The following is a 27,215-nucleotide window of genomic DNA, read 5'->3' on the forward strand; positions in this document are numbered from 1 at the left end:
TGGTCAACAAAGTGAGTCCAGGATAGCCAAGGCTACACAGAGAAACCCTGTCTCGAAAAGGATAGCCAAGGCTACACAGAGAAACCCTGTCTCGAAAAACCATAAATAAAAAAAAAAAAAAAAAAAAAAAGGAAAGAAGAAAAGAAAAGAAAAAAAATTCTTGCTTCCTGGAGGCAGCTTCCTGGCTCCTGATGTGGGCTTGTGGTTTCCAATTGCTTGAAGTTTAAATAGAAAGACCAAGAAGGCCCTAGTGAAACAGAAAAGGGCAAAATGGTCTTTAGCCTTCCACCAGCAGGTGTCTCTGCAGACAAGGGAAAGGGTTCATTAGGTTTCAAGTTAGAGCCATACATAGGTCAGCACTACAGAAGCCAGTCCCAACAGTGGCAAATGTGCTGGGCCATCAGCTGGACACACTAATAGACAACCTGAGTGACAGCCACTCAGTGCAAGAAGCAGAGCATCAATCTTGGTTGAGAAAACAGGCAAAGGTTTGAACAGGAACACTCAGGACCCAGAGGCAATTTCCAGGGCAGATACTACACAAGGGAGACACATTGGCTAGGAGAGAGGTGGAGAGAGCTAGATGCAGAGCAGGGACACAAGGAAGACTTCCAAGTGCACTCTCTGACAGCCTCTGCCTTCCTAGAACCTTCTTAGGTGTGCTTTTATTTCATTTTATTTCTTATTGCTTCTTTTTCTTTTTCTTTTCTTTTTTTTTTTTTTTTTTTTGAGGCAGGGTTTCTCTGTGTAGCCTTGGCTGTCCTTGACTCGCTTTGTAGACCAGGTTGTCCTCACAGAGATCCACCTGCCTCTGCCTCCCAGAGTACTGGGATTACAGGTGTGGGCCACCATGCCTGACTGGTGTGCTTTTATTTTATTTTATTTATTCCAGACAGGGTTTCTCTGTGTAGCCTTGGCTGTCCTGGAACTCTTTCTGTAGACCAGGCTGGCATCAAACTCAACAGAGATCTGTCTGCCTCTGCCTCCCAAGTGTTATGTTAAAGGTGTGTGCCATCTCTGTCCAGCTGGTACACTTTTATATTTAAGAGAAAGGATCTAAATACTTAAGACTTTAGCTGGGCATGGTGGCACACTCCTGGGATCCCAGCACTTGGAAGTTAGAGGCAAGAGGATTAGAAGGTTAAGGTCATCTTGGCTACATAGTAAGTTCAAGGGGACCTTGGGCTATGTGAGACCTTGCCTCAAAACCAACCAACCAACCAACCCTTCAGAAAAAATGGGGACATGGTCCATTCAGCAAAGTAATTGATATGCAGGGATACCAATAAGGGCTGAGTTGGCCCTGAGGAACACACTTGGTAGTATGTGCTGTAATCCAGATTCTGGAGGAGCAGAGACAAGGAGAGTGCCCACGGCTTCTCAGCCAGCCCACCTGGCTGAATCAGCAAACTCCGGGGTTGGCAAGATACCCTGTCCTACACAATAAGGCACAGATGAGTACAATACCTGACAATGCTCTCTGGCCTCCACCCATAAGTGCAAGTACACACACACACACACACACACACACACACACACACACACACACACGACCCCCACCCCCACCAATGACAACAAAACAAACATGTCCAAATCTTGTCAGGATTGGTGTTACAAGCTTGTAATCCTCAACTTCAGGAAGAGAGTGAATTTGAGGCTAGGCTTGGGTATAGAACAAGACTATCTTTAAAAACCAAAAGAAAGCCCTGGTATAGTGTATGCCCTTAACCCCAACACTCTGGAGACAGGAGAAGTGTGTTTGTGAGTTCATGGCCATTCTAGTCTACAAAGCCAGTACCAGGCCTACCAGGGCTTTATAGCGAGACCCTGTCTCCATACACACATACACACACACTCTCACTCACACACACTCACTCACACATACACACATCCCAAAACAAAATAAAAAATATTGATTTTTTAAAAATATCTATTTATTATGTTTATAGATCTCATTATAGAGTTACAGATGGTTGTGAGCCAACATGTAGTTGCTGTGATTTGCACTCCTGAGCTTTGGAAGAGCAGCCAGTACTGTTAACCTCTGAGCCATCTCTCTAGCCCAAAATATTACTATTTTTAAAGCAGTACACTTTTCATTTGGCCAAAAGAGGAGGCTTACAAGGGAAAAAAAGGTTTTGTTTTTGAGACTGGGCCTTACTATGCAGCCCTAGCTGTCCTAGAACTGTGTAGACTAGACTAGCCTTGAACCCACAGAGATCCACCTGCTTCTACCTCAGAGTGCTGGGATTAAAGGCATGAGCCACCATGCCTGGTTTAAAAAAGGCTTCATAGAAGCCAGGCGTTGGTGGCGCACGCCTTTAATCCCAGCACTCGGGAGGCAGAGGCAGGCGGATGGCTGTGAGTTCGAGGCCAGCCTGGTCTACAAAATGAGTGCAAGATAGCCAAGGATACACAGAGAAAACCTGTCTCGAAAAACAAAAAAACAAAAAAACAACAACAACAAAAAAAAGAAATAAAATGAGGGTGGGTGGTGGTGCACACCTTTAATCCCAGCACTCAGGTGGCAGAGACAGGCAGATCTCTGTGAGCTCGAGGCCAGCTTGATCTACAGAGTCCAGGAAAGCCAAGGCTACACAGAGTAACCTTGTCTCGAAAAACCAACCAACCAACCAACCAAACAAACAAAAAACAAAAAAAGAAATGAAATGAGGGTTGGCTCACCTTGTCCTCTGGGTCTCCACATGTGTCCTCTCGAATATGTGTGCTCCCCAGAACCACAGACACAATAAGACACACACTATAAAAATAAGCCAAGTGCACCAGTTGTGCCTACCTTTATTCACAGTGCTCCAGAGGCAGAAGCAAGCAGATCTCTGAGTCCAAGGACAGCCTGGTCTACAAAGTGAGTTCCAAGACACAAGGCTGTTAACACAGAGAAACCCTGTCTCAAAAACAAACAAACAAACAAACAAACAAACAGCAGCAGCAGTAGAAGAAAATTCTTTTTTAGAATGCTGGAAGGTATTTAGGGTTGATTTATTTATCTTTTAAAAAGATTTATCTTATGTGAATGAGTGTTCTATCTCCTTGTATGCCTGCAGGCCAGAAGAGGGTATCAGATTGCATTAGAGATAGTTGTGAGCCACCATGTGGCTTCTGGGAATTGAACTCAGACCTGAAAAAGGAACCAGTTCCAGCATTCGGGAGGCAGAGGCAGGTGTATTGTTGTGAATTCCAGGACAGCCTGGTCTACAAAGCCAGCCCAGGATAGCCAAGGCTATACAGAAAGACCTGTCTTAAAAAAAAAAAAAAAAAAGGGGGGGGGGAGAAGAAGAAGAAAAGGGAAAAAAAAAAAAAAAAAGGAACCAGTGTTCCTAACCACTGAGCAATCTCTCTAGCCCCCTGGGGATGATTTAAAGGCTATTTAGTAACTATACAAAATTCTTGGCAGGGCATGGTGGTGCATGCCTTTAATCTCAGTACTCGGGAGGCAGATCACTGTGAGTTCCAGCCAGCCTGGTCTACAAAGTGAGTCCAGGACAGCCAAGGCTACACAGAGAAACCCTGTCTCAAAAAACCAAACCAAACAAAACCAAATTCTTTGGCCAAATCATAGTACAGGTAGGTACAAAAGAAAGAGAGTTTTGTTTGGGGGCATCATGCTTGGAGCAACTTGAGGTCCGTTCTTGATGGAACGTTTCCATCTCCTCCCAGACCCCTCCCTGTGATGCTTTACAGCTGGAGACCAGGCTGTTCTCTTTGGCTGTTCAGATCTGGTTCTAGGCAGCCAGAGGAAACGTACAAACCTGACTAGGTTGACCTGGCCTTGAAGATGCTGAGGTAAAAGCCGCACAGCTGAGGTGGTGAAGCAAAGGATAGCCCAACACAGAGAAGCCTCCTCACATTCAGAGGCATCTCCCAGTCAGCAGGGCATTTGGAGTTTTCAGACAATGTGGTCCACAGTGGCCCAGTTCCTGTGTGCTGGCATAATGAGTGTCAGTAGTAAGTTCCTTGTTTCAAATTTAGCAGAATAAAAACACTCAGCAATGTTGTGTTTGGTATATAGGCTTTTGGAATAAAGTGGACATGTCAACTACCTGTCCCTGGACCAGGCTAGCCTTGAACTCAGACCTCTGTCTCTTAAGTGCTGGGATGAAAGGCATGTTCTTTCTTTCCTTTTCTTGATGCTATGAATTAAACTTAGGGTCTCATACATGCAAGACAAGCACTCTACTACAGAGTCCTATTTTTCAACCACATTTAATTGTGTGTGTGACCCCACGCAGGCCACGGACCACATGGAAGGTAGATAACAACTTGCAGGAGTTGTCTCTCTCCTCCCATCTTATGGATCCTAGGGATCGCGTGGAGGTCATCCGGCTTCCCAGCAAGCGCCTTTACCAACCTCCATCCATAGCCCCCCTTGTGTGATTTTTTTATTATCATTATTTGTTTTTTGTTTTTGTTTTTTGAATTATTATTATGTATACAGTGTACACCTGCACGCCAGAAAAGGGCATCAGATCTCATTCTAGATGGTTGTGAGCCACCATGTGGTTGCTGGGAATTGAACTCAGGACCTATGGAAGAGCAGACAGTGCTCTTAACCTCTGAGCCACCTCTGCAGCCCGTTTTTGTTTTTTGAGACAGGGTTTCTCTGTGTAGCCCTGGCTGTCATGGACTCACTGTGTAGGCCAGGCTGGCCTGGAACTCAGAGATCTGCCTGCCTCTGCCTCTTAAGTGCTGGGATTAAAGGCACGTGCCACCATGTCTGGACCTTATTTATGTCATTATTATGTGTATGTGTATGTGTATGTGTATGTACTTGTGCACTTGTATGCATGCTTAGGAGTGTACACATGCCAGAGTATACATACCATGGGATAATGCAGAGTTCAGAGAACAACTTTTTAGAATTAGCTCTCTCCTTTCTTTCTTTCTTTTTTTTTTTTTTTTTTCCGAGACAGGATTTCTTTTGTAGTCCTGGCTGTCCTGGACTTGCTTTGTTTTGTTTGTTTGGTTTGGTTTTTTGAGACAGGGTTTCTCTGTGTAGCCTTGGCTGTCCTGGACTCCTTCTGTAGACCAGGCTGGCCTCGAACTCACAGAGATCCACCTGCCTCTGCCTCCTGTGTGCTGGGATTAAAGGTGTGCGCCACCACCGCCTGACTTCAGTTCTCTCCTTTCAGTATGCTTCTTGCTTCTGTCACAGTCCTTCCTCCATGTTAACTGGCCCTGAGCTTCCAGGTTACTCTCTGTCTCCTCTATTATTTCACTATATGAGTGCTAGGATGACAGCTTTGTGCCACTGCATCTAGCTTGCTTTCACAGGTCACTGGTCTGGAACTCAGGTCAGGAGGTTAGCATGGCATGAACTTCTTACCCAGTGAGCCGATGAGCTGTCTCCCAGGTCTCTCTCTGTTCTATGGTCTCCAACAAGAATGTCTTGGTTTGGGCTTTTCAGGTTTTGGCAATCAGACAGAATGACATCACACCGTGGAAAGATTAAGTCTTTGAATGCTCCTTTGGTTTTTCAGAAGATACATAGTTGCATATAGTGGCTGGTTGTGGCCATCTCTTTACCCTACTATTACATGGCATGTCCCTGAGATTTCAGCAACCCCAATCAGTCCTCTGCAAAGGGCAGCGACACACCTACTGGGACAATTCATTAGAGCAGCGATGTTCTTTTCTAGTGCACAGCAAGACTCCTAGGTAGCCGGTGTGGTGGCACACGCCTTTAGTCCCAGCACTCGGGAGGCAGAGGCAGGCGGATCGCTGTGAGTTCGAGGCCAGCCTGGTCTACAAAGTGAGTCCAGGATGGCCAAGGATACACAGAGAAACGCTGTCTTGAAAAACCAAAAAAAAAAAAAAAAAAAAAAGACTTCTAGGTGTTATGTAAGTGAAGCCATCTGCTGAAGGCCTGCTGTTGTCATTCAGAGACTTCAGCCCCTGTCTTGCTTCTAGGAACCCCCAACCTCCTCTTCCCCACTGCTGTTTCAATCAGTGTTCAATAACTCTAAAAATATATAGGACACTCAACTTTTATTTTAAAGATTTATTTATTATGTATACAGTATGCATCAGATCATATTATAGATGGCTGTGAGCCACCATGTGGTTGCTGGGAATTGAACTCAGGACCTCTGGAAGAGCAGTCAGTGCTCTTAATCACTGAGCCATCTCTCTAGGCCCCTATTTTGTTTTTGAGACAGGTGTGGTTACCCATTCCTCTTTGTACCTTTGGCCTCCTGGCTGCTGCACCGGATTCTTCTTTCCCCCCTCCCCCTTCCCTCAGGTGGCCCAGCTCAGTGTGGTCATGCCCACTCTGGACTCTCCCAGATATGTCTGCCTCAGACTAAGCTCTCCGATGTATTTATAATAAACTTTCTCCCCCACCAAACCTAGGAACAGTCATATCCTTTCCTTTTTATTATTATTATTTTTTTTTTCTGAGACAGGGTTTCTCTGTGTAGCTCTGGCTGTCTTGGACTCACTTTGCAGACCAGGCTGGCAACTAACTCACAGAGATCTGCCTGCCTCTGCCTCCCTGAGTGCTGAGATTAAAGGTGTGCGCCACCACAGCTGCCTTGTTGTAAATCTTAAGTAATTTCCTAAGAGTAGAGTGTGCATTTGAGTGCTTGGAGTTGTTAGTATTATTCTCTTTTTTTTTTTTTTTAAAGATTTTATTTATTATGTATACAATGTCATGTCTGCATGTACAATTAGAAAAGGGTACCAGATTTCATTATAGATGGTTGTGAGCCACCATGTTGTTGCTGGGAATTGAACTCGGGTCCTCTGGAAGAGCAGTCAGTGCTCTTAACCTCTGAGCTGTCTCTCCAGCCCCTAGTATTATTCTCTTATGGTGCTGGAGATTGAACTCAGGTCTCCAAGCATACCAAGCCTGTGTTCTGCTATGGCAAGCACCCCCAGTCTCCCAATTGTTAGTATTAATGATGATTTTTCCCCAATGGTAACTCAGTCTTTGGTACTTAATATTCTTCATTTAAATTGTTTTTCTTTTTCTTAGGTCACCTTTGATGACTTTGCCCACTGCTTCAGATTTTGTTTTGTTCTCACTCAGCAAGTCTATCCCAATCTCAGTTGAGCCCATCACCTTCTGGCTCCATTCCTTAAAGGCAAGAAGCATACATGACAAAGCATCTGGCTCTCCTATAGCAACCGTGAGGGAACCAACAGGGTAGGTCTCTTCTCTTTGGAATTAAAACCACACTCCATTTTTCTGGGTCCTCCTCAATGCTTTCCTGAGGTGGGGGATGGGAAGAGTGTGAGTAGGCTGGGATGCAGCTCAGGTGGTACAGTGAGTACACGGTAGAGCATACAGGAAGCCCACACAAACAGACAGGTCAGGTCGGTGCACAGGCGTAATTCCAGTACTTGGGAGGTGGAAGCTGGGGTGGGGGGTGGGGTGGTTTACACAGGGAGTCAGAAATTTGCCGGAGCTAAAGGAGTCCTTGCTTAAACTGGGCCTGGTGGCTCATGCCTTTAATCTCAGCACTGGGGAGGCAGAGGCAGGTGGATCTCTGTGAGTTTGAGGCCACCTCGTCTATTATCCAGTTCCAGAAATAACTAGGATTACACAGAGAGTCTCTGGAGAGAAAGGGGAGGGTGAGGGACAGGCTTTCCTCAACACAAATTTTCCTCGGGGAGGCAGAGGCAGGCTGTATGAGGCCAGCCTGGTCTACTGAGCTAATCCAGGACAGCCAAGGCTACACAGAGAAACCCTGTCTTGAAAAACCAAAATAAGTAAGTAAATAAATAAATGTGTGCAGGAGTGGAAGACACTCTGTGGCCCTATGAGAGAAACAATGATTTTCTTTGTTTCAATAGCAGGGCTTCGCGCCACCATGGAGATGGTAGAACTCATCTCGAGGGCCAGCTCCTAAATTATTGGCCTTGCTAGAGACAGGTAAGGGCCACGGTGTTGTGGCCATGAAGTTGTGGCCACAAAGCTGGCCACACCAAACCATTCATCTGGGATTGAGTGATCTCGGTTGATGAACATAGGCTTAAGCAGCCTGAGAAGCGACGTCCATTTCATCCCTGTCCTTATTTGCTTGTAAAGGAGCCAATTAGCGTTAACCGTGTTGGCAATTTGAAACAGCCACCAGGGAACTGATCCAAGGTAATTGTGGGATGCCCCTGTGTCCTATCCTAGTCCCAGCCGTTACTCATGTCAGATGGGGGGAAATCAGAGCACGAGGAAGTGTCCCTTGGTCAGAGAGCAAGCGTCTGTTTCTCTTCTCACTAACTCAGTGACCTGGATGTCAGCTTTTAATATTGCACAGGCAGAGACCTGCCAATACTTCTGTGCCATGGAGGGAGATGCAGGTGTGGGTAGCTCAGCGCTGGGTACTTGGGAAACTCTTTAACAGAGGAATGTTCACAACCTTCCCTCATCCTTTCCTAACAAGCCAAAGGCTGTATCTCCTTTACAGCCCACTTTCCTGTCCCCACCAGAGGCAGCTAAATCAATCTATTTAATAAGGAAGGAGGAGGGGGAGGCCTGGTAACAACCCAGGATGTGGAATGTCAGATAACAGGAGGGAAGAGAGACGGATATGAGTTTTATTGCTGGGGTCATTAATCTAATCACCTTTAATGTCCTTGGAGAGTCATTAGTAGGAATGGAATTTATATTATTTACTCATTTTGCTTAACGGATTGCTCATCTTTAAATACCACTGGGGTTCTGAAGCAACGTGCATCACTGCTTCACTAGTGTTAACCCAGCAACAGAAAAGGGGTGCAGAAATTCCGACAAACACTGGCTGTAGAACTGTTCTGAGCCAGGGATGGCAGGAAGGAAAATGACGTACCTTTTCTGGCCCTCACCCACCCAATGATTGGAATGCGTGTTTGGGCTGGGTTCAATGTCCTTGAATATGCAAATGAATTTCCCCACGCTTTTGTGTTCGATGACTCTTAGATTGATTCTACAAGATGAGCTGAGTTTTTGTAAGAGTTTTGCGGAACAATTCCCCTGCCTTGCTACTAACTTGGTTACAGTTGCTTAAATACTGTAGCTATTCCTGCCTCTGTGGCCTCCAGGGCTAAGTGGGACAGGCTGGTATTTTTGGTGATGAGGAAATCCTTTTAAGGGAGGTTTGGTGGTGACTGAACTGGGACACAGGTCGGAGTAGGGAGCCCATCAGTAAGCCAGGGGCCATCGGAGGGGTCTGGTTCTGGGGTGTCCCATTGCGTATCCCTTACCTCGCTAGGCGCTACGCAAGCTTAGAAGTTGCTGCAGACTCTCGACGTTTTCACTGTCTGTTCCCCAGAGGGGGGCACTCGGGAGCCGGCGCCTCAGGAACAGGGACCCACGCGGGAAGGTCGAGCTCGCCCGGTGAGGTCACGGTTGCCATGGCTCCGGGCAGTGACGCGCGTCCGCACGTGACGCGCGGTTGCCATAGCGCCGGGCGCCCGGCGGCGCGGAGCCCCGCCTCCTGGAGTGACGTCTGTCGGCAACCCCCCTCTTTCGGCCCCCCCGCGCCCCCTCCCCCCCGGCCGGCTCCCCGCGGCCCCGGAGGTTTCACTGCACAACAAGATGGCGGCGGCGGCGGCGGCGAGCGGAGCTGGCGGGGTTGCCGTGGCCGGAGCAGGGGTAGCCGGGCCGGCTGGCCGCCTGCTTTCTCCGCCGGCCGCGGGGCCCCCGGCTGCCCCCACTGCTGTGCCCCCGGCCGCCGGCCAGCCGCGTCCCACAGCTCCGGCCTCCCGCGGGCCAATGCCCGCTCGCATCGGCTACTACGAGATCGACCGCACCATCGGCAAGGGCAACTTCGCTGTGGTCAAGCGGGCCACGCACCTCGTCACCAAGGCCAAGGTAGTGCCGCTGGGGACCGCGCGGCTGCGGGCTGAGCTGCCCGGGGGGCGTTGCAGGGCAGCTGGGCCAGGGAGTCCGCGATTCCCGGGGACTCGGGTCAGGGTCAGCAGTAGGGACCGGTGGCGGCGGCGGGAGAAGGCAGGGACCTCACAGCGGAGGGACGCAGGGGGCAGCGGCGGGGAGGGCACCGGGAACTGAGCAGCTGAGCACCAAAGGGGTTCTTAGGGCTGTGCGAGGGGTCCCGGGGGTCGGGGGACGACTGGAAAAGAGGCGCTGGAACTCTCAGGGGGCTGGCGGAGTGCAAGCCAGGAAGAGTCCGGAACCAGCAATTAGGAAACCGTCAGAGAATGAGGACAGGAGCATATGAAATGTGGACCACAGGATGGGGAGACGCTCAAACTGGCTTCCTCAGGCTTCCCAAGGGCTGTGGGACGGGCTGGGGCACGGACTGAGGGTTTGCAGTAGATGCAAGGCATCGGGAAGTAAGGAGGACCTGGCACCTATGACAGAGCTAGGAATCCAGGTTTGATTATTTAAGACGGATAGATGGTGTCAGTTGGAAGCCCGAAGAGTATACTTGATTATTGGAGGAGGGACTGAAGAAAACGAGGAAGTAAGGGGAGGGGGCGGGCAGAGAGGGATTGGAAGGGACCTCTGACCAGATGTCCCAAGGGTTATGAGTTTCTGGAGGTACTAGCTAACCAAGGGTTAAACAATTTAGATGGTTTGCTGGTTATTTTTAGTTATCAGAGGGTCTGGAATTGTGGGCTTTGTAGAGCTCAGGGTGGGCTTTTCAGTGCAGAAGGGAGCCGTGCGTCTGACACCAGAGAATTACACTCGTCTGGGCCCTTTGGTTCCCAAGGGATTTGAGGAGCTGTAGTTGTGAAATTGGCCAAGGTCAATTAGGAAACCGTATATGTATACACATAAAAAAAAAATTTTTTTTTTAAAGGAAATAGAGGTAGCATTTTTACATAGCCTTCTTCATTAAGAGTATCGAGGAATCCTTTAGTTTGGATGGAACCCGCAAAAGCCCATTTGAATTCCTAATTATTCTTTGCTCAATACCTCACTTGAATGGATACTTTTAACATACTCATTCATTATATTTAAAACAGTAGCTTGAGTTTTTCTTCGGCTCGGCTAATGAAAACCTTTACCACTCGTGCAGCTTCCTACCCGAGCCACATGATTCCCTCACCTCCTCACCCTAGCCGCCGGTTATCTTCGCCTACCTTGTTTTGGCTTTTATGGCAGTAACTCCCTGCCAGAAGCCGAGTGACTTATCTGGGCCTGGTCTCCTTATTTGCAACCTCAAAGTTCCTTCGCTTGCTTCTTTCTGTCAAAGACTACAAGGGGCCCTTCTTCCTAGGGTGGCTGGGTGGGTGGCTGTGGAGGGGTGATTGGTCAGTTTCACTTCCTCCGGTGGGACCCCTTCAAGCTTTTTTGTCAGTTTTTTTTTCAACCAGAGGGCCTCAAGTCTTCAGAACCCCGTGACAGACTCAAGTGCGCCTCTCCTGTTGCAATCCCTCAGACCCGCAGCTGTAGTTTGAGCCTGCATCTCCTTACCCTCTACAGCGTGTGGAGTCCTGTTTACTGTTGGTCAAGTCAAACTTGTGTTTACAAACAACATGCCTCGGTTCTTTGTTGGGTCGCCCCTCCACCCCCGCCCCCATTATTTTGTTCTGATCTCTGGGAAATGGACAACCAACAAACGTAATTGGTTGTCTGGCTCTGTGCTCTATGGTTTAAGAATTTTGAATCTTCCAGCTCTTAGATATACCAAAATATTGATTAAAAAAAAAAATCTATGACAAGCTGGGTTGAGTGTCTTATAAAGAAAATTGCAAACAGTTGATTCTTGGCTTTATATATAAAAGGGGCATTTCTGTCTTCAGTAGTCAGCAAAGCCAGTGCCTAATTATGGTTGGTCTGGCTGCCTTCTAGTGTGTATGTTTCAGTTTTTCTCAGAGACCTTGGTATCCTTTAGGACTGCAGCCTTTACAGTATTGGCTTGTTTATAGACGGGTGTCACTGTTTATGTTGGTTTTTATCTTTGATCGTTTGTGGTGTACAGTTATGCAATTCCTATGTATGGAAATATTGAGACTCGAGTGAGGCTGAAGTGGCTGAGACAATGTGTTGCATGTGTGGAAGAGACCACACCAGTGTTTGTTTGTGCTTCAGTAGCAGTGTGCAATTTCCTAGCCCCAGTTCCAAGCGCTCTATCTTTTCGCTCCTTAAATGACTGACAACATGAGTGAAGCTCACTACACAGGGAGCTGTCACGTGCTCAGGGTGAACTGTGGGCATATTTTGGCCTGTTCTCGGCTTATCAGAATTCATTTTGGAAGGGGTCGTTCAACCCTGACAGCTGAGATGTGCCCAGCGGCTGCTGACATACAGTGTGATGGCCTATTAAGGCCCTGGTTTGGTTATATAATGGCAGGGAAGGTGCCTAGGTACTAGAAGTTGCTGGAGCTGCTGCGTCTGTTATTCAGGAAGGTAGGCTTTCCGCTCCTGACCCGCAGCGTTGGCAGGCAGGTCAAATGGAGGCAAACAATTGTTTTTCTTACCCACCTCTTTGTACAATAGGTTGTTTATTTACTCTTTTAAAGGTGTATGACTTTTTCTTCATGTTTTCTTTCTTCTTTTATATCACTGGGCTTTTCTTCCGTGTATAAAATTCAGAAACAGGTAATTCCGACGATGCCTGTGTTGGCAGAAGGAGGTTAGGCAAAAGGTATTTTTTGTACATTGGAAAACTATTTATGACCACGTCTTCCTATGTGACCCTTTCCAAGGACTAAGAAGCTAAAGCAAACTTCATTTATTGACTAAGCTACTGCACTCTGTCCAACAATAAGTGAAGCTGGCCCCCGTCCAACGTCTGCTAACTCAAACTTCCCAGAGTAGGACCCAGGGGCGAATAAAATAACGAAGAGAAAAGGAACTCTCTTCCTTTCGGTTCTTGGGACCTTTGCTGCATGGTTCCCAGGCGTGGAGACTCAACGTTGGCTGCACTGCAGTGCTGCCAGCGTCACTGCAGAAGGCTCCGGGAGCCACAGGCTTGGGTCAGCAGCTCACCCTGTCTTTGTCCTACCTGCTTTGATTTCCTTTTCACATTTCTTTTGAGACATAGCCCAAGGTTCTCTTTTCTTTCGGTAGAACACTATAAAGTATTAAGAATTTTTAAATAGTTTCCCCCCCCCTCTCCGATTACTTATAGTCTGTTTCCTGTGCCTAATTGTACCTTGGAGCTAGTTGGATGAACAGAACAAAGAATAGATACATTCTGCGTGTATTTAGAAAACTGCACATGACTAGGAAAGCTCTTGGCCAAATATTTGTAAGCTGTTATTTCAGCATGTATCCTTCAGTTGCCTGTCACTGGTTTGTGGTAAGAGCCTCAGCCTTGCCTAGAACTGCCTGGTTTGAGTCCTCTCCTGCCTGGTTAATACTGGCTAAACCTCTCTGTGCTTGCATTTCTTCAACCACAGCGGGATGGCAGCAGCACTCACCTCGCAGGTTTGAGTGCTGCGTGTCATGCTTCCCAGGCAGTTTGGGCACATTTGGTAAGAAGTGTCGTCATCATTCTCTGCAGTGGATGAGTAAGATTGGCTAGTCCCCCTCTCTTGCATCTGACACCCTGGGAAGAGCTGTTGGCCGCCAGTGCCATTGGTTTTGGATAGGCAGACACAGGCTGCCCACTACTCCTAAACAGTTTGCTGCTATTTTGGGTGCTACTTTGAAGTTCCTTGGTGTACTAATCTGTAGTCCAAGCCAGTCGGAAACTCTTGGTGACCTCAGACTTCCTGGTGTTGGGATTATAGGCATGAGCTACAAAATCCTTTCAGAACAGTTTTTCATTAAACTTGAGTTTATTTTGTTTATTTTTATTTTTATTTTTTAAACAAGAGACCTGGTAAAAACATTAGCTTTTATTTTGGGGTTGAACTCAGTTACACAAGTATTTGTACCATTGATACAGATCCTCAACCCTTTTGTGCCCCCCTCCCCCGCTTCCCTGCAGTTTAGCTCAGGCTGCCCTGGAACTCTCTGTGTATCCTACTAGGCCTTGAATTCTAGCTCAGTTTCTCATATGTTGGATTATAGGTGTATACTCCACCTGGCTTTTTCCTTTCTTCCTTTTAAAATTATTTTCAAATTACTAATTAATGTATACGAGTGTTTTGTTGGCATGGCTGCCTCTGTACCACCTGCAACTGATGCCCCTAGAAGCTAGCAGAAGACATTGGATCCTCTGGAACTGCTGTGAGCCATGAGCCTTATGGGTACTGGGGGCATCCCTGGTCCCCTGGAAGAGCGACCAGTGATCTTAACCACTGAGCAAACCTTTCCAACCCCATATTATTTTTATATTTTTGAGGCAGGGTCTTATGCAGTCTAGTTTTGCCGCCAACTCACCACCCCGTATTTTCTCTAACATGCTGCCCCTCGCCTGGCTCAAATGTTCATTGTTTATTGTAATTTTGTCATACTAATAAGGGAACAATTTTTTTTGCATGCAATCTTCAGAGATTCACTTAAATTCTATGAAAAATGTTCCTGTACATTTACAGCCTGGTAAAGTGGCACATGACTATTCCTAGCACTCGAGAGGCAGAGGCAGTTCAAGTTGAAGGCTAGTTTGAGTTTCTTAAGTGAGACCTGGTCACAGAGAAGCAACAAAATCAGAACCACCCCACCCCAAACTCTTTATCTACCACTCCAAAACAAAATAATTTGTCCTTTGCTTTTATTTACACCGTGTGATACCCAGAAGGGTTAGTTTCCATCTTTGTCGCATGCCTCCACCCCCAGGGCTGGGCATCCAACCCAGGACCTCATGTATACTAGGCAAATGTTCTACCCTTGAGGATGTGTCCTCAGCTCAGGATTTTAGACTTGACATGTGTCACATAGAAAACATTTCACCCTAAGTCCTCATTCCAAAGATTGTCAGTGACACATTTGCAAAGGGCGTGTTTCCCTGCAGACTCAGTTCATGAGGACTCAAAGCTACAGAATCAAAGCCTGACTTCTGCCTTTAAAGAAGAGTTGAATGCAGCAGATGACCTCATGCTTAGAAGGTAGGAGCAGAGTCATTAGTAAGCGGAAGGAGAGAATGAATTGAAAGTGACTTTGGCATTCATGCGTTAGGGATGGCAATCCCACTCCTAGACAATCTAGAGGTGACACTTGAAGGGTGACAGAGCTCATTGTGGTCTCCTTGTGATGGGTCCCTCCTTTGTGTGAACTTCTGGGAGGCTCTAAGGCCAATTAGGACTAGCCTTTGCATAGTCAGAGCACCAATCTTCCACTGTGAGCATCGAAGATGTTTATTTTAACATTCTGACTATAGTGCCAACTCCCTAGAAAGTCATAGATCTGGCTCAAGCTGGAGCTGCCCAGACCAGTTGTCTCTGGGCCAGAAGTGCTGTTTCATGTTCCAAGCATCAGTCTGGCTGGTGTTTTTTGTTGCATGGCATGGAAGAACAAAAATCAATGCTCTGGAAATACAAAGAAACGTTCTTGATTTATAAGAGGCAGTGAAATTGTAAAAGGTGCTTTCTGCTGTGAGTGGAGTCCTACCCATACCTACTCATTCATTCATGCAGGTTGTTTGATGGGCTCTAGTTTTGGAATACACTATTGAAAAGGGGACAGACACACACAAAACAAATAAACAAATATCCACCTGCGTCCTGGAACTTATTTTCACTTACTTACTTACTTATTTATTTATTTATTTATTTATTTATTTTGAAACAAGATCTTGCTAGGTAGACTAGGTGGGCCTTGAATTCCTAAGAGATCAGGTCCCACTCCCCTTAAAGGCATTTTCTATCACTCCCAGCTAGAATTTACTTTTATTTACTACTTTTTTATTTAATTTTTTTGTTTTTGTTTTTGTTTTTCGAGACAGGGTTTCTCTGTGTAGCCTTGACTGTCCTGGCGTCGAACTCACAGTGATCCATCTGCCTCTGCCTCCTATGCTGGTATTAAAGGTGTGAGCCACCACACCTGGCTCTAGAATTTACTTTTAAATAGTTAGAGATAGATAAGAATTCTGTGCCTGGTGTGGTGGCACATGCCTTTAATCCCAGCACTTGGGAGGCAGAGGCAGGTGGATCGCTGTGAGTTCGAGGCCAGCCTGGTCTACAAAGGGAGTCCAGGACAGCCAAGGCTACACAGAGAAACTCTGTCGCAAAAAACCAAAAAAAGAAAAAAAGGATTTCATGCTGCTATGGTAGCCCAAGCATTTAATCCTGGCACTGGGGATGGAGAGACAGGCAGATCTCTCTGAATTGGAGGTGAGCCTGGTCTACACAGGAGTTCTAGGACCTCCGGGGCTACACAGAGAAACCCTGTCTCTACAAAAACCAAAACCAAACCAACCAAACAAAACCTGAGGAGAACATGAACAGTCTGGGGAATGTGGGGAAGGCTGTAAGTTCAGATGGGCCATAGAAAGCAGGGTGGTACTTCAGCTGAGATGTGAAGGGCGAGGAAAGGCCAACGTTGAAAGACGGAGAAGACGACAGTCTAAGCAGAAGGAATGGCAAGTGTGGAGGCCCTGGAGCAGAGTTTAGAGCCAGGGCCACGCGGCTGCTGCTTCAGGAGACTGAGAGGAGGGATGGTGGGAAATGAGTTCAGATTGGGGGAAGGGCTGGAGTATGCAGGCCTTCTAGCATACACCCTGCAGGGCTACAACCAGGAGGCTGACTTCGGAGAGCGGCACAGCAGAGCATGGATAGCCTCTGCTTGGTGTGTTTTCCAAACCCATGCTGATTATTTTATGGCTAAGGGGAAATAGAAAGCCTTGTCATATCTGTCTACCTACATATGTATCTCGTGAGGCAGGGGAGGCAGTCAAATTTAACAGCATAGATTCTTTCACTCTATTAGAGAAAGCACACTAAACATGATCAGACGACAAATCCTTGTTGAGTTTATTGGGCACAAAAAGGACAGAGCTATCTTACAACTAGATAAATGCGTACCCTGTTGATAGAGGTGAAGGTAAGAGAATTCTGTATTTGGAGATTTTAATTTGGTTCTAATTTCTGGTCTGAGCTATACCTGTTTGTGTGGCTATCCCTTACCTATCAGGTGATTCCCTGGCCCCTCTTAATAAAGAGTAAGTCCCTTACTGGTGTACTGGATGAGTTGGAGTGTCCCGTGGATGATTTGTAATAGCATCCAGAGTTGATGTGGTCTCCTGGGCTTTTGTCCTTGCATGGTTAATCATTGCTAAATAAACAGCCAAGGCAACGCCATTGCGAAGCCTCAGCAGTCTGGGATGCATGAGCTCCAAAGCCCTGGGTTTAACCTGTTTGGAGCTAAATGCCGTCAGCTAATGCAGAACTGTTGGATGCAGCATCAGGAGGCTATCTTAGTAGCGTTTATAGTCTAGAGTGTGTACCCCTCGGTAGACCAAGGACTTCACCACTCAGAAGTAAGCCTTTCACCTAGGTAGGAATCAGCTGGGTGTGGTGCATGCCTGTAATCCCAGTGCTTTGCAGCTGGAGGCAGGGAGATTAGGAGTTCAGGGTCATGCTGTTAGTGGACTTCCGACAAATCGAGACTACATGAGACCGCGTACATCTAAAAGCAAAGTAGGACTGTGAGCCCTTCACATTTCCCGTAGACTCAATAGGAAGGAGAAGGGACCCCACTGCCTCTTTGTGTGGGCAGGGCTTACTCGGATGGGGAGTTTTGGCTACGTACTTTAATTTAAATTTAGGTTTGATTAAGAAGTTCTGCCTAGCTTCAGCTCTAACACCTGCTTACCAGCCGTGTGTCCTTTCTTACAGCTCCCTGCAAATGAGAACGCTTAGGTCTCCATGTTTCCTTTTGCCTTTTTATCTCACCCCTTTCCACCTCTCTCCCTTCCTTTTTGTCTAGAAAGATAGGGTCTCACTGCGTAGCCCTGTGTCATTAAGAAACTGCTCAAAAGCCAGGCATGGTGGCGCACGCCTTTAATCCCAGCATTCGGGAGGCAGAGGCAGGAGGATCTCTGTGAGTTCAGGACAGCCAAGGCTACACAGAGAGACCCTGTTTGGAAAAAAACAAAAACAAAAACAAAAAATAAAAGAAAAACCAACCAACCAACCAACCAACCAAACAAACAAACTAAAAAAAGAAACTGCTCAGTCAGATACATAACCTGGATCCAGGTGGGGCTAACAGAATCATTTATCCAGAGTTCCTCTTAATTTGGCTCTAATTTCTGGTCTGAGGGACATCTGTACATGCTCCCTATCACTGTCCTCACCTGTTAGGTGATGATAGCCCTGCATACACAGTCACTATGTAGGCCAGGTTGGCCTGGACTTCTAGTGATCCTCTTGTTTCTGCCTCCTGAGTGCTGGGGTTATAGGTGTGGCTACCATATCTGGCTTATTGGTACTGGGGACTGAACCTAAACACTCTACACTGGCCTATATCCCCTGCCTGTTTTGTTTGTCTTGAGACAGGCAGGGTCTAGCTATGTAGCCCAGGCTGGCCTTCAATTATGGACAGTCCTTAGGTACTCTAGTGCTAGAACACTGCTTGCAGTTTTTTGAAAGTCTAAAGAGGGTCCTTGATCATTGATACATTGGTTCATCAATTCATTCATTATATTCATCCATTCACCCACACATCCATCTAGTAGAAAGAAATTTTTTTGAGACAAGCTCTCTCTCTTTAGCTCTGTTTATAGTCTTTGGACTTAGTGTAGACTGGGCTGGCCTCACTGACTAGCCTAATAGAGGATGGAAAATAGAAACAGGGGACTGCTGGGGTGGCTCAGGGCACTGCCTTGCACGTGTAAGGAAAGAGTTTAGATCCTTCTTAGCTCCTGGAGTGTGGCAGTGGGGTGCTGGTAGCAGAGACCCACAGGGCTCTTCCAGCCAGCTCGGCCTAATTGCTGCACTCCAGGTTCTGCGAGAAACTCCCATTTCAAAAAGTAAGCTGGAGAGGTGGGAAAGGTGGTCCGATGCTTCCTGCCTCTAGAGGACCTGGGTTTGGTTTCCAGCACCCACATCAGGTGTTTCCAGGGGATCTGATACCTTCTTCTGGCTACCACAGGCACCACTATGATTGTACTGTATGTTCACACAAACACACATGTATAAATACAAAGAGTAAAGGTAAACTATTAAAAAACTTAAAAATGAAGTTGGAGAGTGCTCTAAGACACCCAGTGCTGACTTCTGATCTCCCACTTGCATACGTGGGTCCACACAACTTGTACTTTCGAAGGGTCAGTTTAAGGGCTAGCTGCTGTTATTTCCTGGCAGTGCTTCAACATACTGGACATTTCTAAAAATCATTGTTTTTTAAAATTGAAAAAGGCAAATAAAGGCAATGTCTTCTATTGTTTGATGGGATGGTACAGTTTAGTAATTTAATATGAATATGTATCTGGTGCTCAGTATAGTTTTAGTAGTCACAGAGTGATGAAATATATGGAAGGACTGCAGCTATGGCTCCATGGTTAAGAGCTTATACTGATCTTACAGAGGACCAGAGCTCAGTTCTCAGCACCCATGTCAGACCCCTTATAACCATATCCAACTCTAGCTCCAGGGGCATCTGACATCTGGCTTCTGTGGGTACCTGCACCCATGTACACATGTGTTCCCCACCCCATACACATAAATAAAAATAATAGAAGTTGAATTTTCAAAAATATTTGGAAAATAAGAGTTTGGATTTGTTTGTTTGTTTTTTGAGTTATTAATTACACACACACACATGCATGTGCATGTACATTAGGTGACATGTATGTCATGATGTGCTAATGTAAGTCAGAGGACACCTCCTGAGAGGTCTCATCTCTCCCTCCCTCTACCTTGTGATCTTGGGGAGGGGATGGGATACCAGTTGGCAGACTTAGTGGCAAGTTCCCTTATTTGTTCAGCCATGTCTCCGGCGCTGATGTCTTCGTAATAACTCTTAGACTGCTTTTGAAGATAGCATCTTGCTGTGTTGCCCAGACTGTTCTGAACTTGTAGGCTTACTTGACCTCTCCATCCAGCCTCCGAAAGGCTGGTCCTATGGGAATATGTCACCCTTGCAGGCAGAAGCCCTTGCGTTAGATGATGTTATTTGTAGTGCTGGGTTAGGGTTCAGACCCAGTGCTGGGCGGATGCTTGGCCAACTCTGCCACTGAGCAACATCCCCAACCCTGTGAACCCCTTTGTTTTAAAAGGAAAAGCTCTTTCAGATCCAAGCCCCATGGGGGTTACTTCCTTTAGTTTACACCCCAAATATGGTCAGTATGGCCAGCCCACACCTCCAGCTTTCTCCTTCTGCTTTGAGGTGTTTCTCCCTCAAGCTGTGGTTTCTTCCTGAAAGAACTTTAGACTTATTGTGCTTTGCTTTGTAACTACATGTGATCCAATTAAAAACAACAACAACAACAACAACAACAACAACAACAACAGTAACAACAACAAAGCCAGCTCAATTTTCCATCACTGGCCAGTGATCTTCGTGAGTTGCTTTAATTGGTCTTAACCGTTAATGGATTAGTTCAACTAGGATTTTTTTTTTGTGCTATCTGTATGGAAAAAGTAGCAGCTATTGGTCCAAAAGTTGTATTTTATTAGTCTCAGGGTAGGCAAGGGGTTAAGTTAAAGGAGCATTTGTATACATGTAGCTTGAACATAACAGAGAAAGGAAGAGAAGCCGAGTTAGGCATGATAATTTCCTTTACCTCCACCACACTGTCTATTTTTACTGCCTCTCTTCTACCACCTTTCCCATTTTTTTCTGCTCATAAAAATAACATTTGCTCCTGGAACAACTTTGGGAAAAATCAGAAAAGTATGAAGAAGCAGATGGGAAAATGTCATCCATAACCCTGCCACCCAGAGGCAGTACTTACTGATACTGTAAAATACTCTTGCCAGCCTATGACTGAAAACTAGTAGGAGCTCATTCATACTGTTGTGTCTCTACCTCTCTGACCCTCTGTACTCTGAGTGGGAACCATTCATAAGCAGATAGGTTTTTTGTTTGTTTGTTTGTGTTTTGAGACAGGGTTTCTCTGTCTGTGCATGCAGTTTTGGCTGTCCTGGAGCTCACTCTGTAGACCAGGCTGGCCTTGAATTCAGAGATCTATCTACCTGTGTCTGCCTCCCAAGTGCTGAGATTAAAGGATTGCGCCCCCCTCCCCCCCATAAGCAAATGACTTTAATGGGCATATAGTTTTGGGGATGTGACTATTGTTTTTATTTTTGGTTTTTGAGCCTGTTTCACAATTTAAGGGCTTTTGTTTTGGTTTGGTTTTTTGTTTTCTGTTTTTCGAGACAGGGTCTCTCTATGTAGCCTTTTGCTATCCTGGACTCACTTTGTAGACAAGGCTGGCCATGAACTCACACCCGCCTGCCTCTGCCTCCCAAGTGCTGGGATTAAAGGCGTACACCACCATGCCCGGCAATTTAAGGGCTTCTATTTCATAAATCTTCTATGGCAGTTGCTTTAGCATCTGAGTTTTTGGATCTCTTGCTTTAGATAGATTGCTAAAAGTGAAATTACTGGGCCAGAGGGCACACACGTTTGTGAGACACCAGATATCCAGATATATTGCCACATTGCTTTCCAGAAAGATTGTAGCAGGGTTAGCCTCGCCAGCAGTGGGTGAGAAGGCCCTCTACCAGCCGGCAGCTCTGACTGGCTGTCTGACCTGGCCCCTTCTGCCTGTGTGGGCATGGGGGTCTCCTGCACCTGCAGACCCCATCCTCACATGTAGCACCGGTCAGAAGAGGGGCTGCTCAGCCAAGTGTTAGCTTCTGAGGCCTGTCCCTTAGCCAGGCTTGTGGAGCTAACGTTTCCCTGATTGCTGCTGAATCACTCTTCTGTCTGGACCTCTCACAGAGGCAGGATGTTTGCTGACCACCCGAACCTTTGTGTTCTTCTTTCTTATTTATTTGCTTTTGAGACAAGTTCTTATTATGTAACCTAAGTTAATCTCAAGCCCAAACTCTCCTGCCTGAATCTACAGTCATTGGCCATGGTCTCCAGCTTTAGTTGTTATCATCATCATCATCATCATCATCACTTGTTTTGGATTAGCTATGACTGGAATGCACACATTATCACTGATGTGCATCCCCATCCCAGTATGTGTGTAGTGCTGGATATCAAATCCAAAGTCTCCAAGTGCTAGGCAAGTGCTCTACCACTGAGCTACATTTTCAAAAGGTACTTAAAAATGTCTAATCTAAGCCGGGCGGTGGTATCAAATGCCTTTAATCCTAGCACTTGGGAGACAGAGGTAGGCATATCTCTGAGTTCGAGGCCAATCTGGTTTCCCGGTCTCCTTTTTCCCTTGCAGTCGGCTTAAGAAACACATTGACTAAATTTGGCTGTAGGGCCAAGGGATTTTCTTGCCCTGGTTGGCATTCTTTCATCCTTCCATTAAGCACACCTATAATTCATTATGATTTCCAGTTTCTTTTTGTCTTTGAAGCAGAACAGGAACTTAAGGAATTGTTAAAGTTGTCTGAGTTCTTAATTTTGATGGTTTCTTGCTATTTCTCCAATCTCTTGCCTGTGTCTCTTCCATATTTAATTTTAAAAACTTCACTAAGTGTTTTTCAAGTTGAGTACTTAGTTTTTACCAAAGCATTTTCCCCTCCCTAATTTTTACCATTTTACATTATATTTAATTAAACCACAGCACTGTAATTTGAAGAGCAGTTAGTATGAATGGGTATGGAGGCAAAAAAAACTAGGGTCTGGTTGCGTGTCTCAGTGGTAGAGTGTGTGTGGGTCGTATGTGAGCCCAATGCGTGCCGCCTCAGTATTAGAAGATAATTACTGGTGAGTGTCCAGGGCCACAGTGTCAGCAAGGTTCCCAAGTACGCACGGCTGTAGCTTGATGCCGTGGACAGTGCATGTTGTACACAGAAAAAGGGAAGCATTGTTTAGTCTGTCAAATTCCTTGAGGTGGCTTATGAGAGCATCTGAGTTAAGTAATTTTGTTGTTGTTTGTTTTGGTTTTTTGAGGCAAGGTTTCTCTGTGTAACAGCCCTGGCTATCCTAGACTCTGTAAACCAGGCTGACCTGGAACTCACTGAGATATGCCTGTCTCTGACTCTAGAGTGCTGGTGTTAAAGAGGCCTCCCTTCCCACACCCCATGCTAACTTTTGTTTTTTAAAATAGTGAGCACCTTTAAGATGATGTTGTGTCTTCCATGAGATAATTATTGAACTTAAAAAATCAGCTTAGCAGCCGGGCATGGTGGTTTGCCTGTAATCCCCAGCACTTAGGAGGCAGAGGCAGGTGGATCTCTGTGAATTTGAAGCCAGCCTGGTCTACAAAGAGAGTCCAGGACAGCCAAGGCTACACAGAGAAACTCTGTCTTGAAAAACAAAACAAAAATCAGCCTAGCTTGCAAAATAATGGGTTTTATTATAGCATTTTCATACATACATGTGCTTTTACTTAAATTAATTTAAAATTATAAATAAGCTAAAGCTGCTAGGAGTTTGAGGACAAAATATTTTACAGTCTTTTACTATCCTATATACTTTTGGGTGATATTTTTGTCCATTCATGTTAGATTTTGCATGAATTGAACTGAATTTGATAATGGGCCATAATATGAAAAAACTCGGAAGGAAACAGCCCCAAGTCTCTGGATTTTCGAAAAGGTTTACATCTGCTCCCTGCCTGTGTAGTGTTCCACGGAACAAGTTGACATTTCCATGTAGTAACTTGTGTTCCGTCTCTGGCAGGCAGTCTTCTTCAGATGCCATGAGAAACAGAATTGTTTTTATTATGGAAGACAGGAGCAGAGCTGTGTGTGTTTTAGATTGCTCGAGCACCTGCAGGATCCCTTACTTCTGTCTCTGCTTCCTGCCTCCTGTTATCCTTTCCTTCTGTCAAAATGTTCTGACGGTGCATAAGCAGTGTTCTGACAATACATGAGGTTTTTAGTAGTTCTTTTTTTTTTTCCTCCATAACCCGGCAAAATACTGTTTTTAGTGATTGTATGTTCTTGGCTTACTTTCCAGTTCTGACTCAACAGCCGTACTGTTATTCCAGCCGGATGGGGTAGTTGTATCTAGCCATGATCTTTGTGTCCCCATTAGCTCAGAATTAGGGTTTTCACATATTGTACCTAAATAGCTTCTGTGAATGTAGTCGTTTGAGAGGCAATTAAATGTTGAGATGGTATTTTCGGATCTCTTTAAAGACTATTACAATGCTGAGGAAGAAAATAACTTGTTTGAAGCTTGTTACTCATGAGCCTCTGCCATGTAGAAGAGGAGCCAGTGCTTTGAGCCCACTAGCTCTTTGTGTTTGTTGTCTCCCTCTGAGTCAGCAGCTGCAGCTCTAATTGCACCACCAAGGAAAGGAGGGCACTGCCCTGAGTCAGTCTCCACTGTGTGTCAGTGGCTGTCAGCGTTTGAGACTACAGATTCATTTTGGAGACACACTACAGTCTTTTTTCTAAAAAAAAAAAAACAAAAAACTTTTGGTGTGTGGTGGTGCCATGGGCTTTGACCTGTTTATATGGGGGTCAGAGGCCAGTTTTCAGGAGTTGGTTCTCTCCCTTGACAGTGAGGGTCTCAGAGTCATCTTGCAAGCCTCAAGTTAAAAAACAAAACCAAACCCCCCCCAAACAAACCAAGAAACAAACAAACAAAACCAAACCGTGTTTCAGTTATGTTATCTAAAGTTCTTTTCTTACCTAGTGTCACACTTTGTTTTTCCCCGCTCTTTGTGGGGACCTCTTTGGCCCATCTGAGTTGCTTAAGACTGTTGCAGCAGTTAGCAATGGTTTAGGATGTGTTTCAGCTGTACTTGTCACGGCATGGCTGCCTGACCTTGGGAAAATAGCATACTTTGGCAGAGCATCCACTCTTTTTCCTTCTTCAGGCATAGTTCACATACAGTATAACTCACCCAGTTTAAATTTTAAAACATATTCATAGTTGTACAGCTGTTATCACTGTGCGTTTAGGACACTTTTTATTCCCCTTAAAAGAAGAACCACACACATGGAGGTCACTGCTTGTTTTTCCAACTTCTCCTCTAGCCTTAAGGGACTACCAGTCAACTCTATAGATGTTCCTCTTTGGGGCATTTCATATCAATGGAATCATATGATACTTACCTTTTTTTTTTTTTTTTTTTTCCTGTCCTTTTTCATGTAGCACAGCCTTTTCTGGAATTTCATTCCTTTTCATGGCCGAATAATAGTCCTCTGTAGTAGAAATGCCACATGTTGTTTGTCCTCGTATGGATGGCATGTTGTGATGTGTTTACTTTTTACCTGTTATGAGCTATGCTACTATGAATATTCATGTACACATTTTTGTATAGTAGTTGTGTGCTTTTATTTCCCTTGTATAGATAGCTTATAGTAGAATTGCTTGTTCATATGGTGACTTCATGAAGAACTGCTAAATGATTTCCAGAGTGGCTGCCCCACTTTACATCCCCACCAACAGTTTATGAGGGTTCCAGTTTGTCTCCATGGAAATATAGTCTCCAGCTTTGGGTTTAGTCATCTGCTGGATCTAAGGTGGCATCTCACTGTGCTTTGGATTCACATGAGTCATAACTAAGCGTGTCAAGCATCTGCTCACATGCAAATGAAGGTTTTGTATGTCTCCTTTGGAGAAATGTCAGTTTACATCCTTTCCTGATTTTGAAATTGGGTTGTCTTCCTTGTTGAATTATAGGCGTTGTTGTTATTATTATTTTATTTATTTAATTAATTATTTTTAAGAGTTATTAAACTCTTTTACTTTATTGTTGTTTTGAGAATCAGTCTTGGCATGTAGCACAGGCTGGCTACAAACCTATAATGCTCCTGGCCTAGCCTCTTCATTGTTGAGGTTGCAGAGGTGTAACATGTACTATGCCTGGTTTACAGTTCCATTGTAGGTTCGAGGCAAACATTCTGTATCAAATATATAACTTAGAAATATTTCCTTCCATTCTGTGGGTTGTCTGAGACTTTCTAGTAGGTTTTTTTTTTTTTTTTTTTCAAAACAGGGTTTCTCTGTGTAGCCTTGGCTGTCCTGGACTTGCTTTGTAGACCAGGCTGGCCTCGAACTCACAGTGATCCATCTGCCTCTGCCTTCCAAGTGCTGGGAGTAAAGACCTGTGCCACCACGGCCAGCTTTTCTAATAGTTTTTATCTGCAGCACAGACATTTGACTTGTGACTCTGTTCTTTTATTTGTACAGCGAGTTGAACTCTGATTTTATTTTGTTTTGTTTTGTTTTTTGAGACAGGATTTCTCTGTGTAGCCTTGGCTTTCTTGGACTCACTTTGTAGACCAGGCTAGCCTCGAACTCAGATCAGTTTGCCTCTGCCTCTCTGAATGCTAGGATTATAGGCATGTGCCTCTGTGCCCAGCTGGAAAGTTGAACTCAGAAATCATGTGTAAAGTGATTTTTTTTTTTTCTGTATGCTCATTGGATTGATTTTCTATTTTCTTTTTTCTTTTCTTTTCTTTTTCTTCTTTCTTTCTTGCTTTTAGAGACAGAGTTCCTGAATGTAGCTCTGACTGTCCTTGAACTTGCTGTGTAGACCAGGCTGGCCTCCAACTCAGAGAGATGTGCCTCGCTTGGCTCTGCGTCCTGAATGCTGGGATTAAAGGTGTGTGCCACCAAGTCCCACTGATTTTTTTTTTGTTTTCATTCAAATCTTTCTCCAAGACATTTTAAAAAAACCCTTAAAGACATCAAAACTTTATCTTTCTGCCTGAAATATATCTTATAAAAGAGTAAAATTTTATAAACTATGTAACAAAATGATGATTTCTTTTCCAGAGAAAACAGTATTTATAACGAGATTGCCCCCTTTTAAGCCTGGATCTTTTACATTTATTATTAATTATTAAGATTGTTGTGAATGTGGTGTGTGTGTCTTTGTGTATGATGTACATGTTTGGGTGCATGTGGTCAAGAGTACAACAACTGTGTGGAGTTGGTAGGTTCTAGGCTTTGAACTCAGGCTGCCAGGTTTGTGCCTTTACCCACTTGGCTGTCTTTTTTTTGTTGTTGTTGTATGTTTGTTTTTCGAGACAGGGTTTCTCTGTGTAGCCTTGGCTGTCCTGGACTCGCTTTGTAGACCAGGCTGGCCTCGAACTGACAGCGATTCGCCTGCCCCCACATGTGCCCCCCCATGCTTGTCTTCAAGGGATACTCTTATGTTTCCCTAGTAGAATGGCCTCAGTCTTTTTTCCAGTTGAGGCTGACCTTGAACTACTGATTCTCCACATACCATCTTCCAAGAGGTGGATATAGGCCTGTGCCACCACATCTGGCTTTACTTATTTTTATTTTGAGACAAGGTCTTGCTCTGTAGCCTGGGCTGCTTGAGAACTCATTGTGTGGTTCAGTCTGACCCTGAAGTTGGGGTAATCATCTTGCCTTGTTCTCC

The 27,215-nt window shown here is 45.3% G+C and overlaps 1 protein-coding gene across 1 annotated transcript in view; it reads left to right on the forward strand.

The window, feature by feature from the left end:
- The first annotated feature begins 9,596 nt into the window (after positions 1–9,596).
- The window catches only part of Sik3 (SIK family kinase 3), a 214,628-nt gene continuing 197,009 nt past the window's right edge, over positions 9,597–27,215 (forward strand). The window contains exon 1 of the mRNA XM_051156351.1: positions 9,597–9,808. Within this exon, the coding sequence (XP_051012308.1) occupies positions 9,710–9,808 (99 nt within the window). The 5' untranslated portion in view covers positions 9,597–9,709. The remainder of the gene's footprint in view (positions 9,809–27,215) is intronic.

Source organism: Acomys russatus, chromosome 14, assembly GCF_903995435.1.
Source record: "Acomys russatus chromosome 14, mAcoRus1.1, whole genome shotgun sequence".
Lineage (NCBI taxonomy): Eukaryota > Metazoa > Chordata > Mammalia > Rodentia > Muridae > Acomys > Acomys russatus.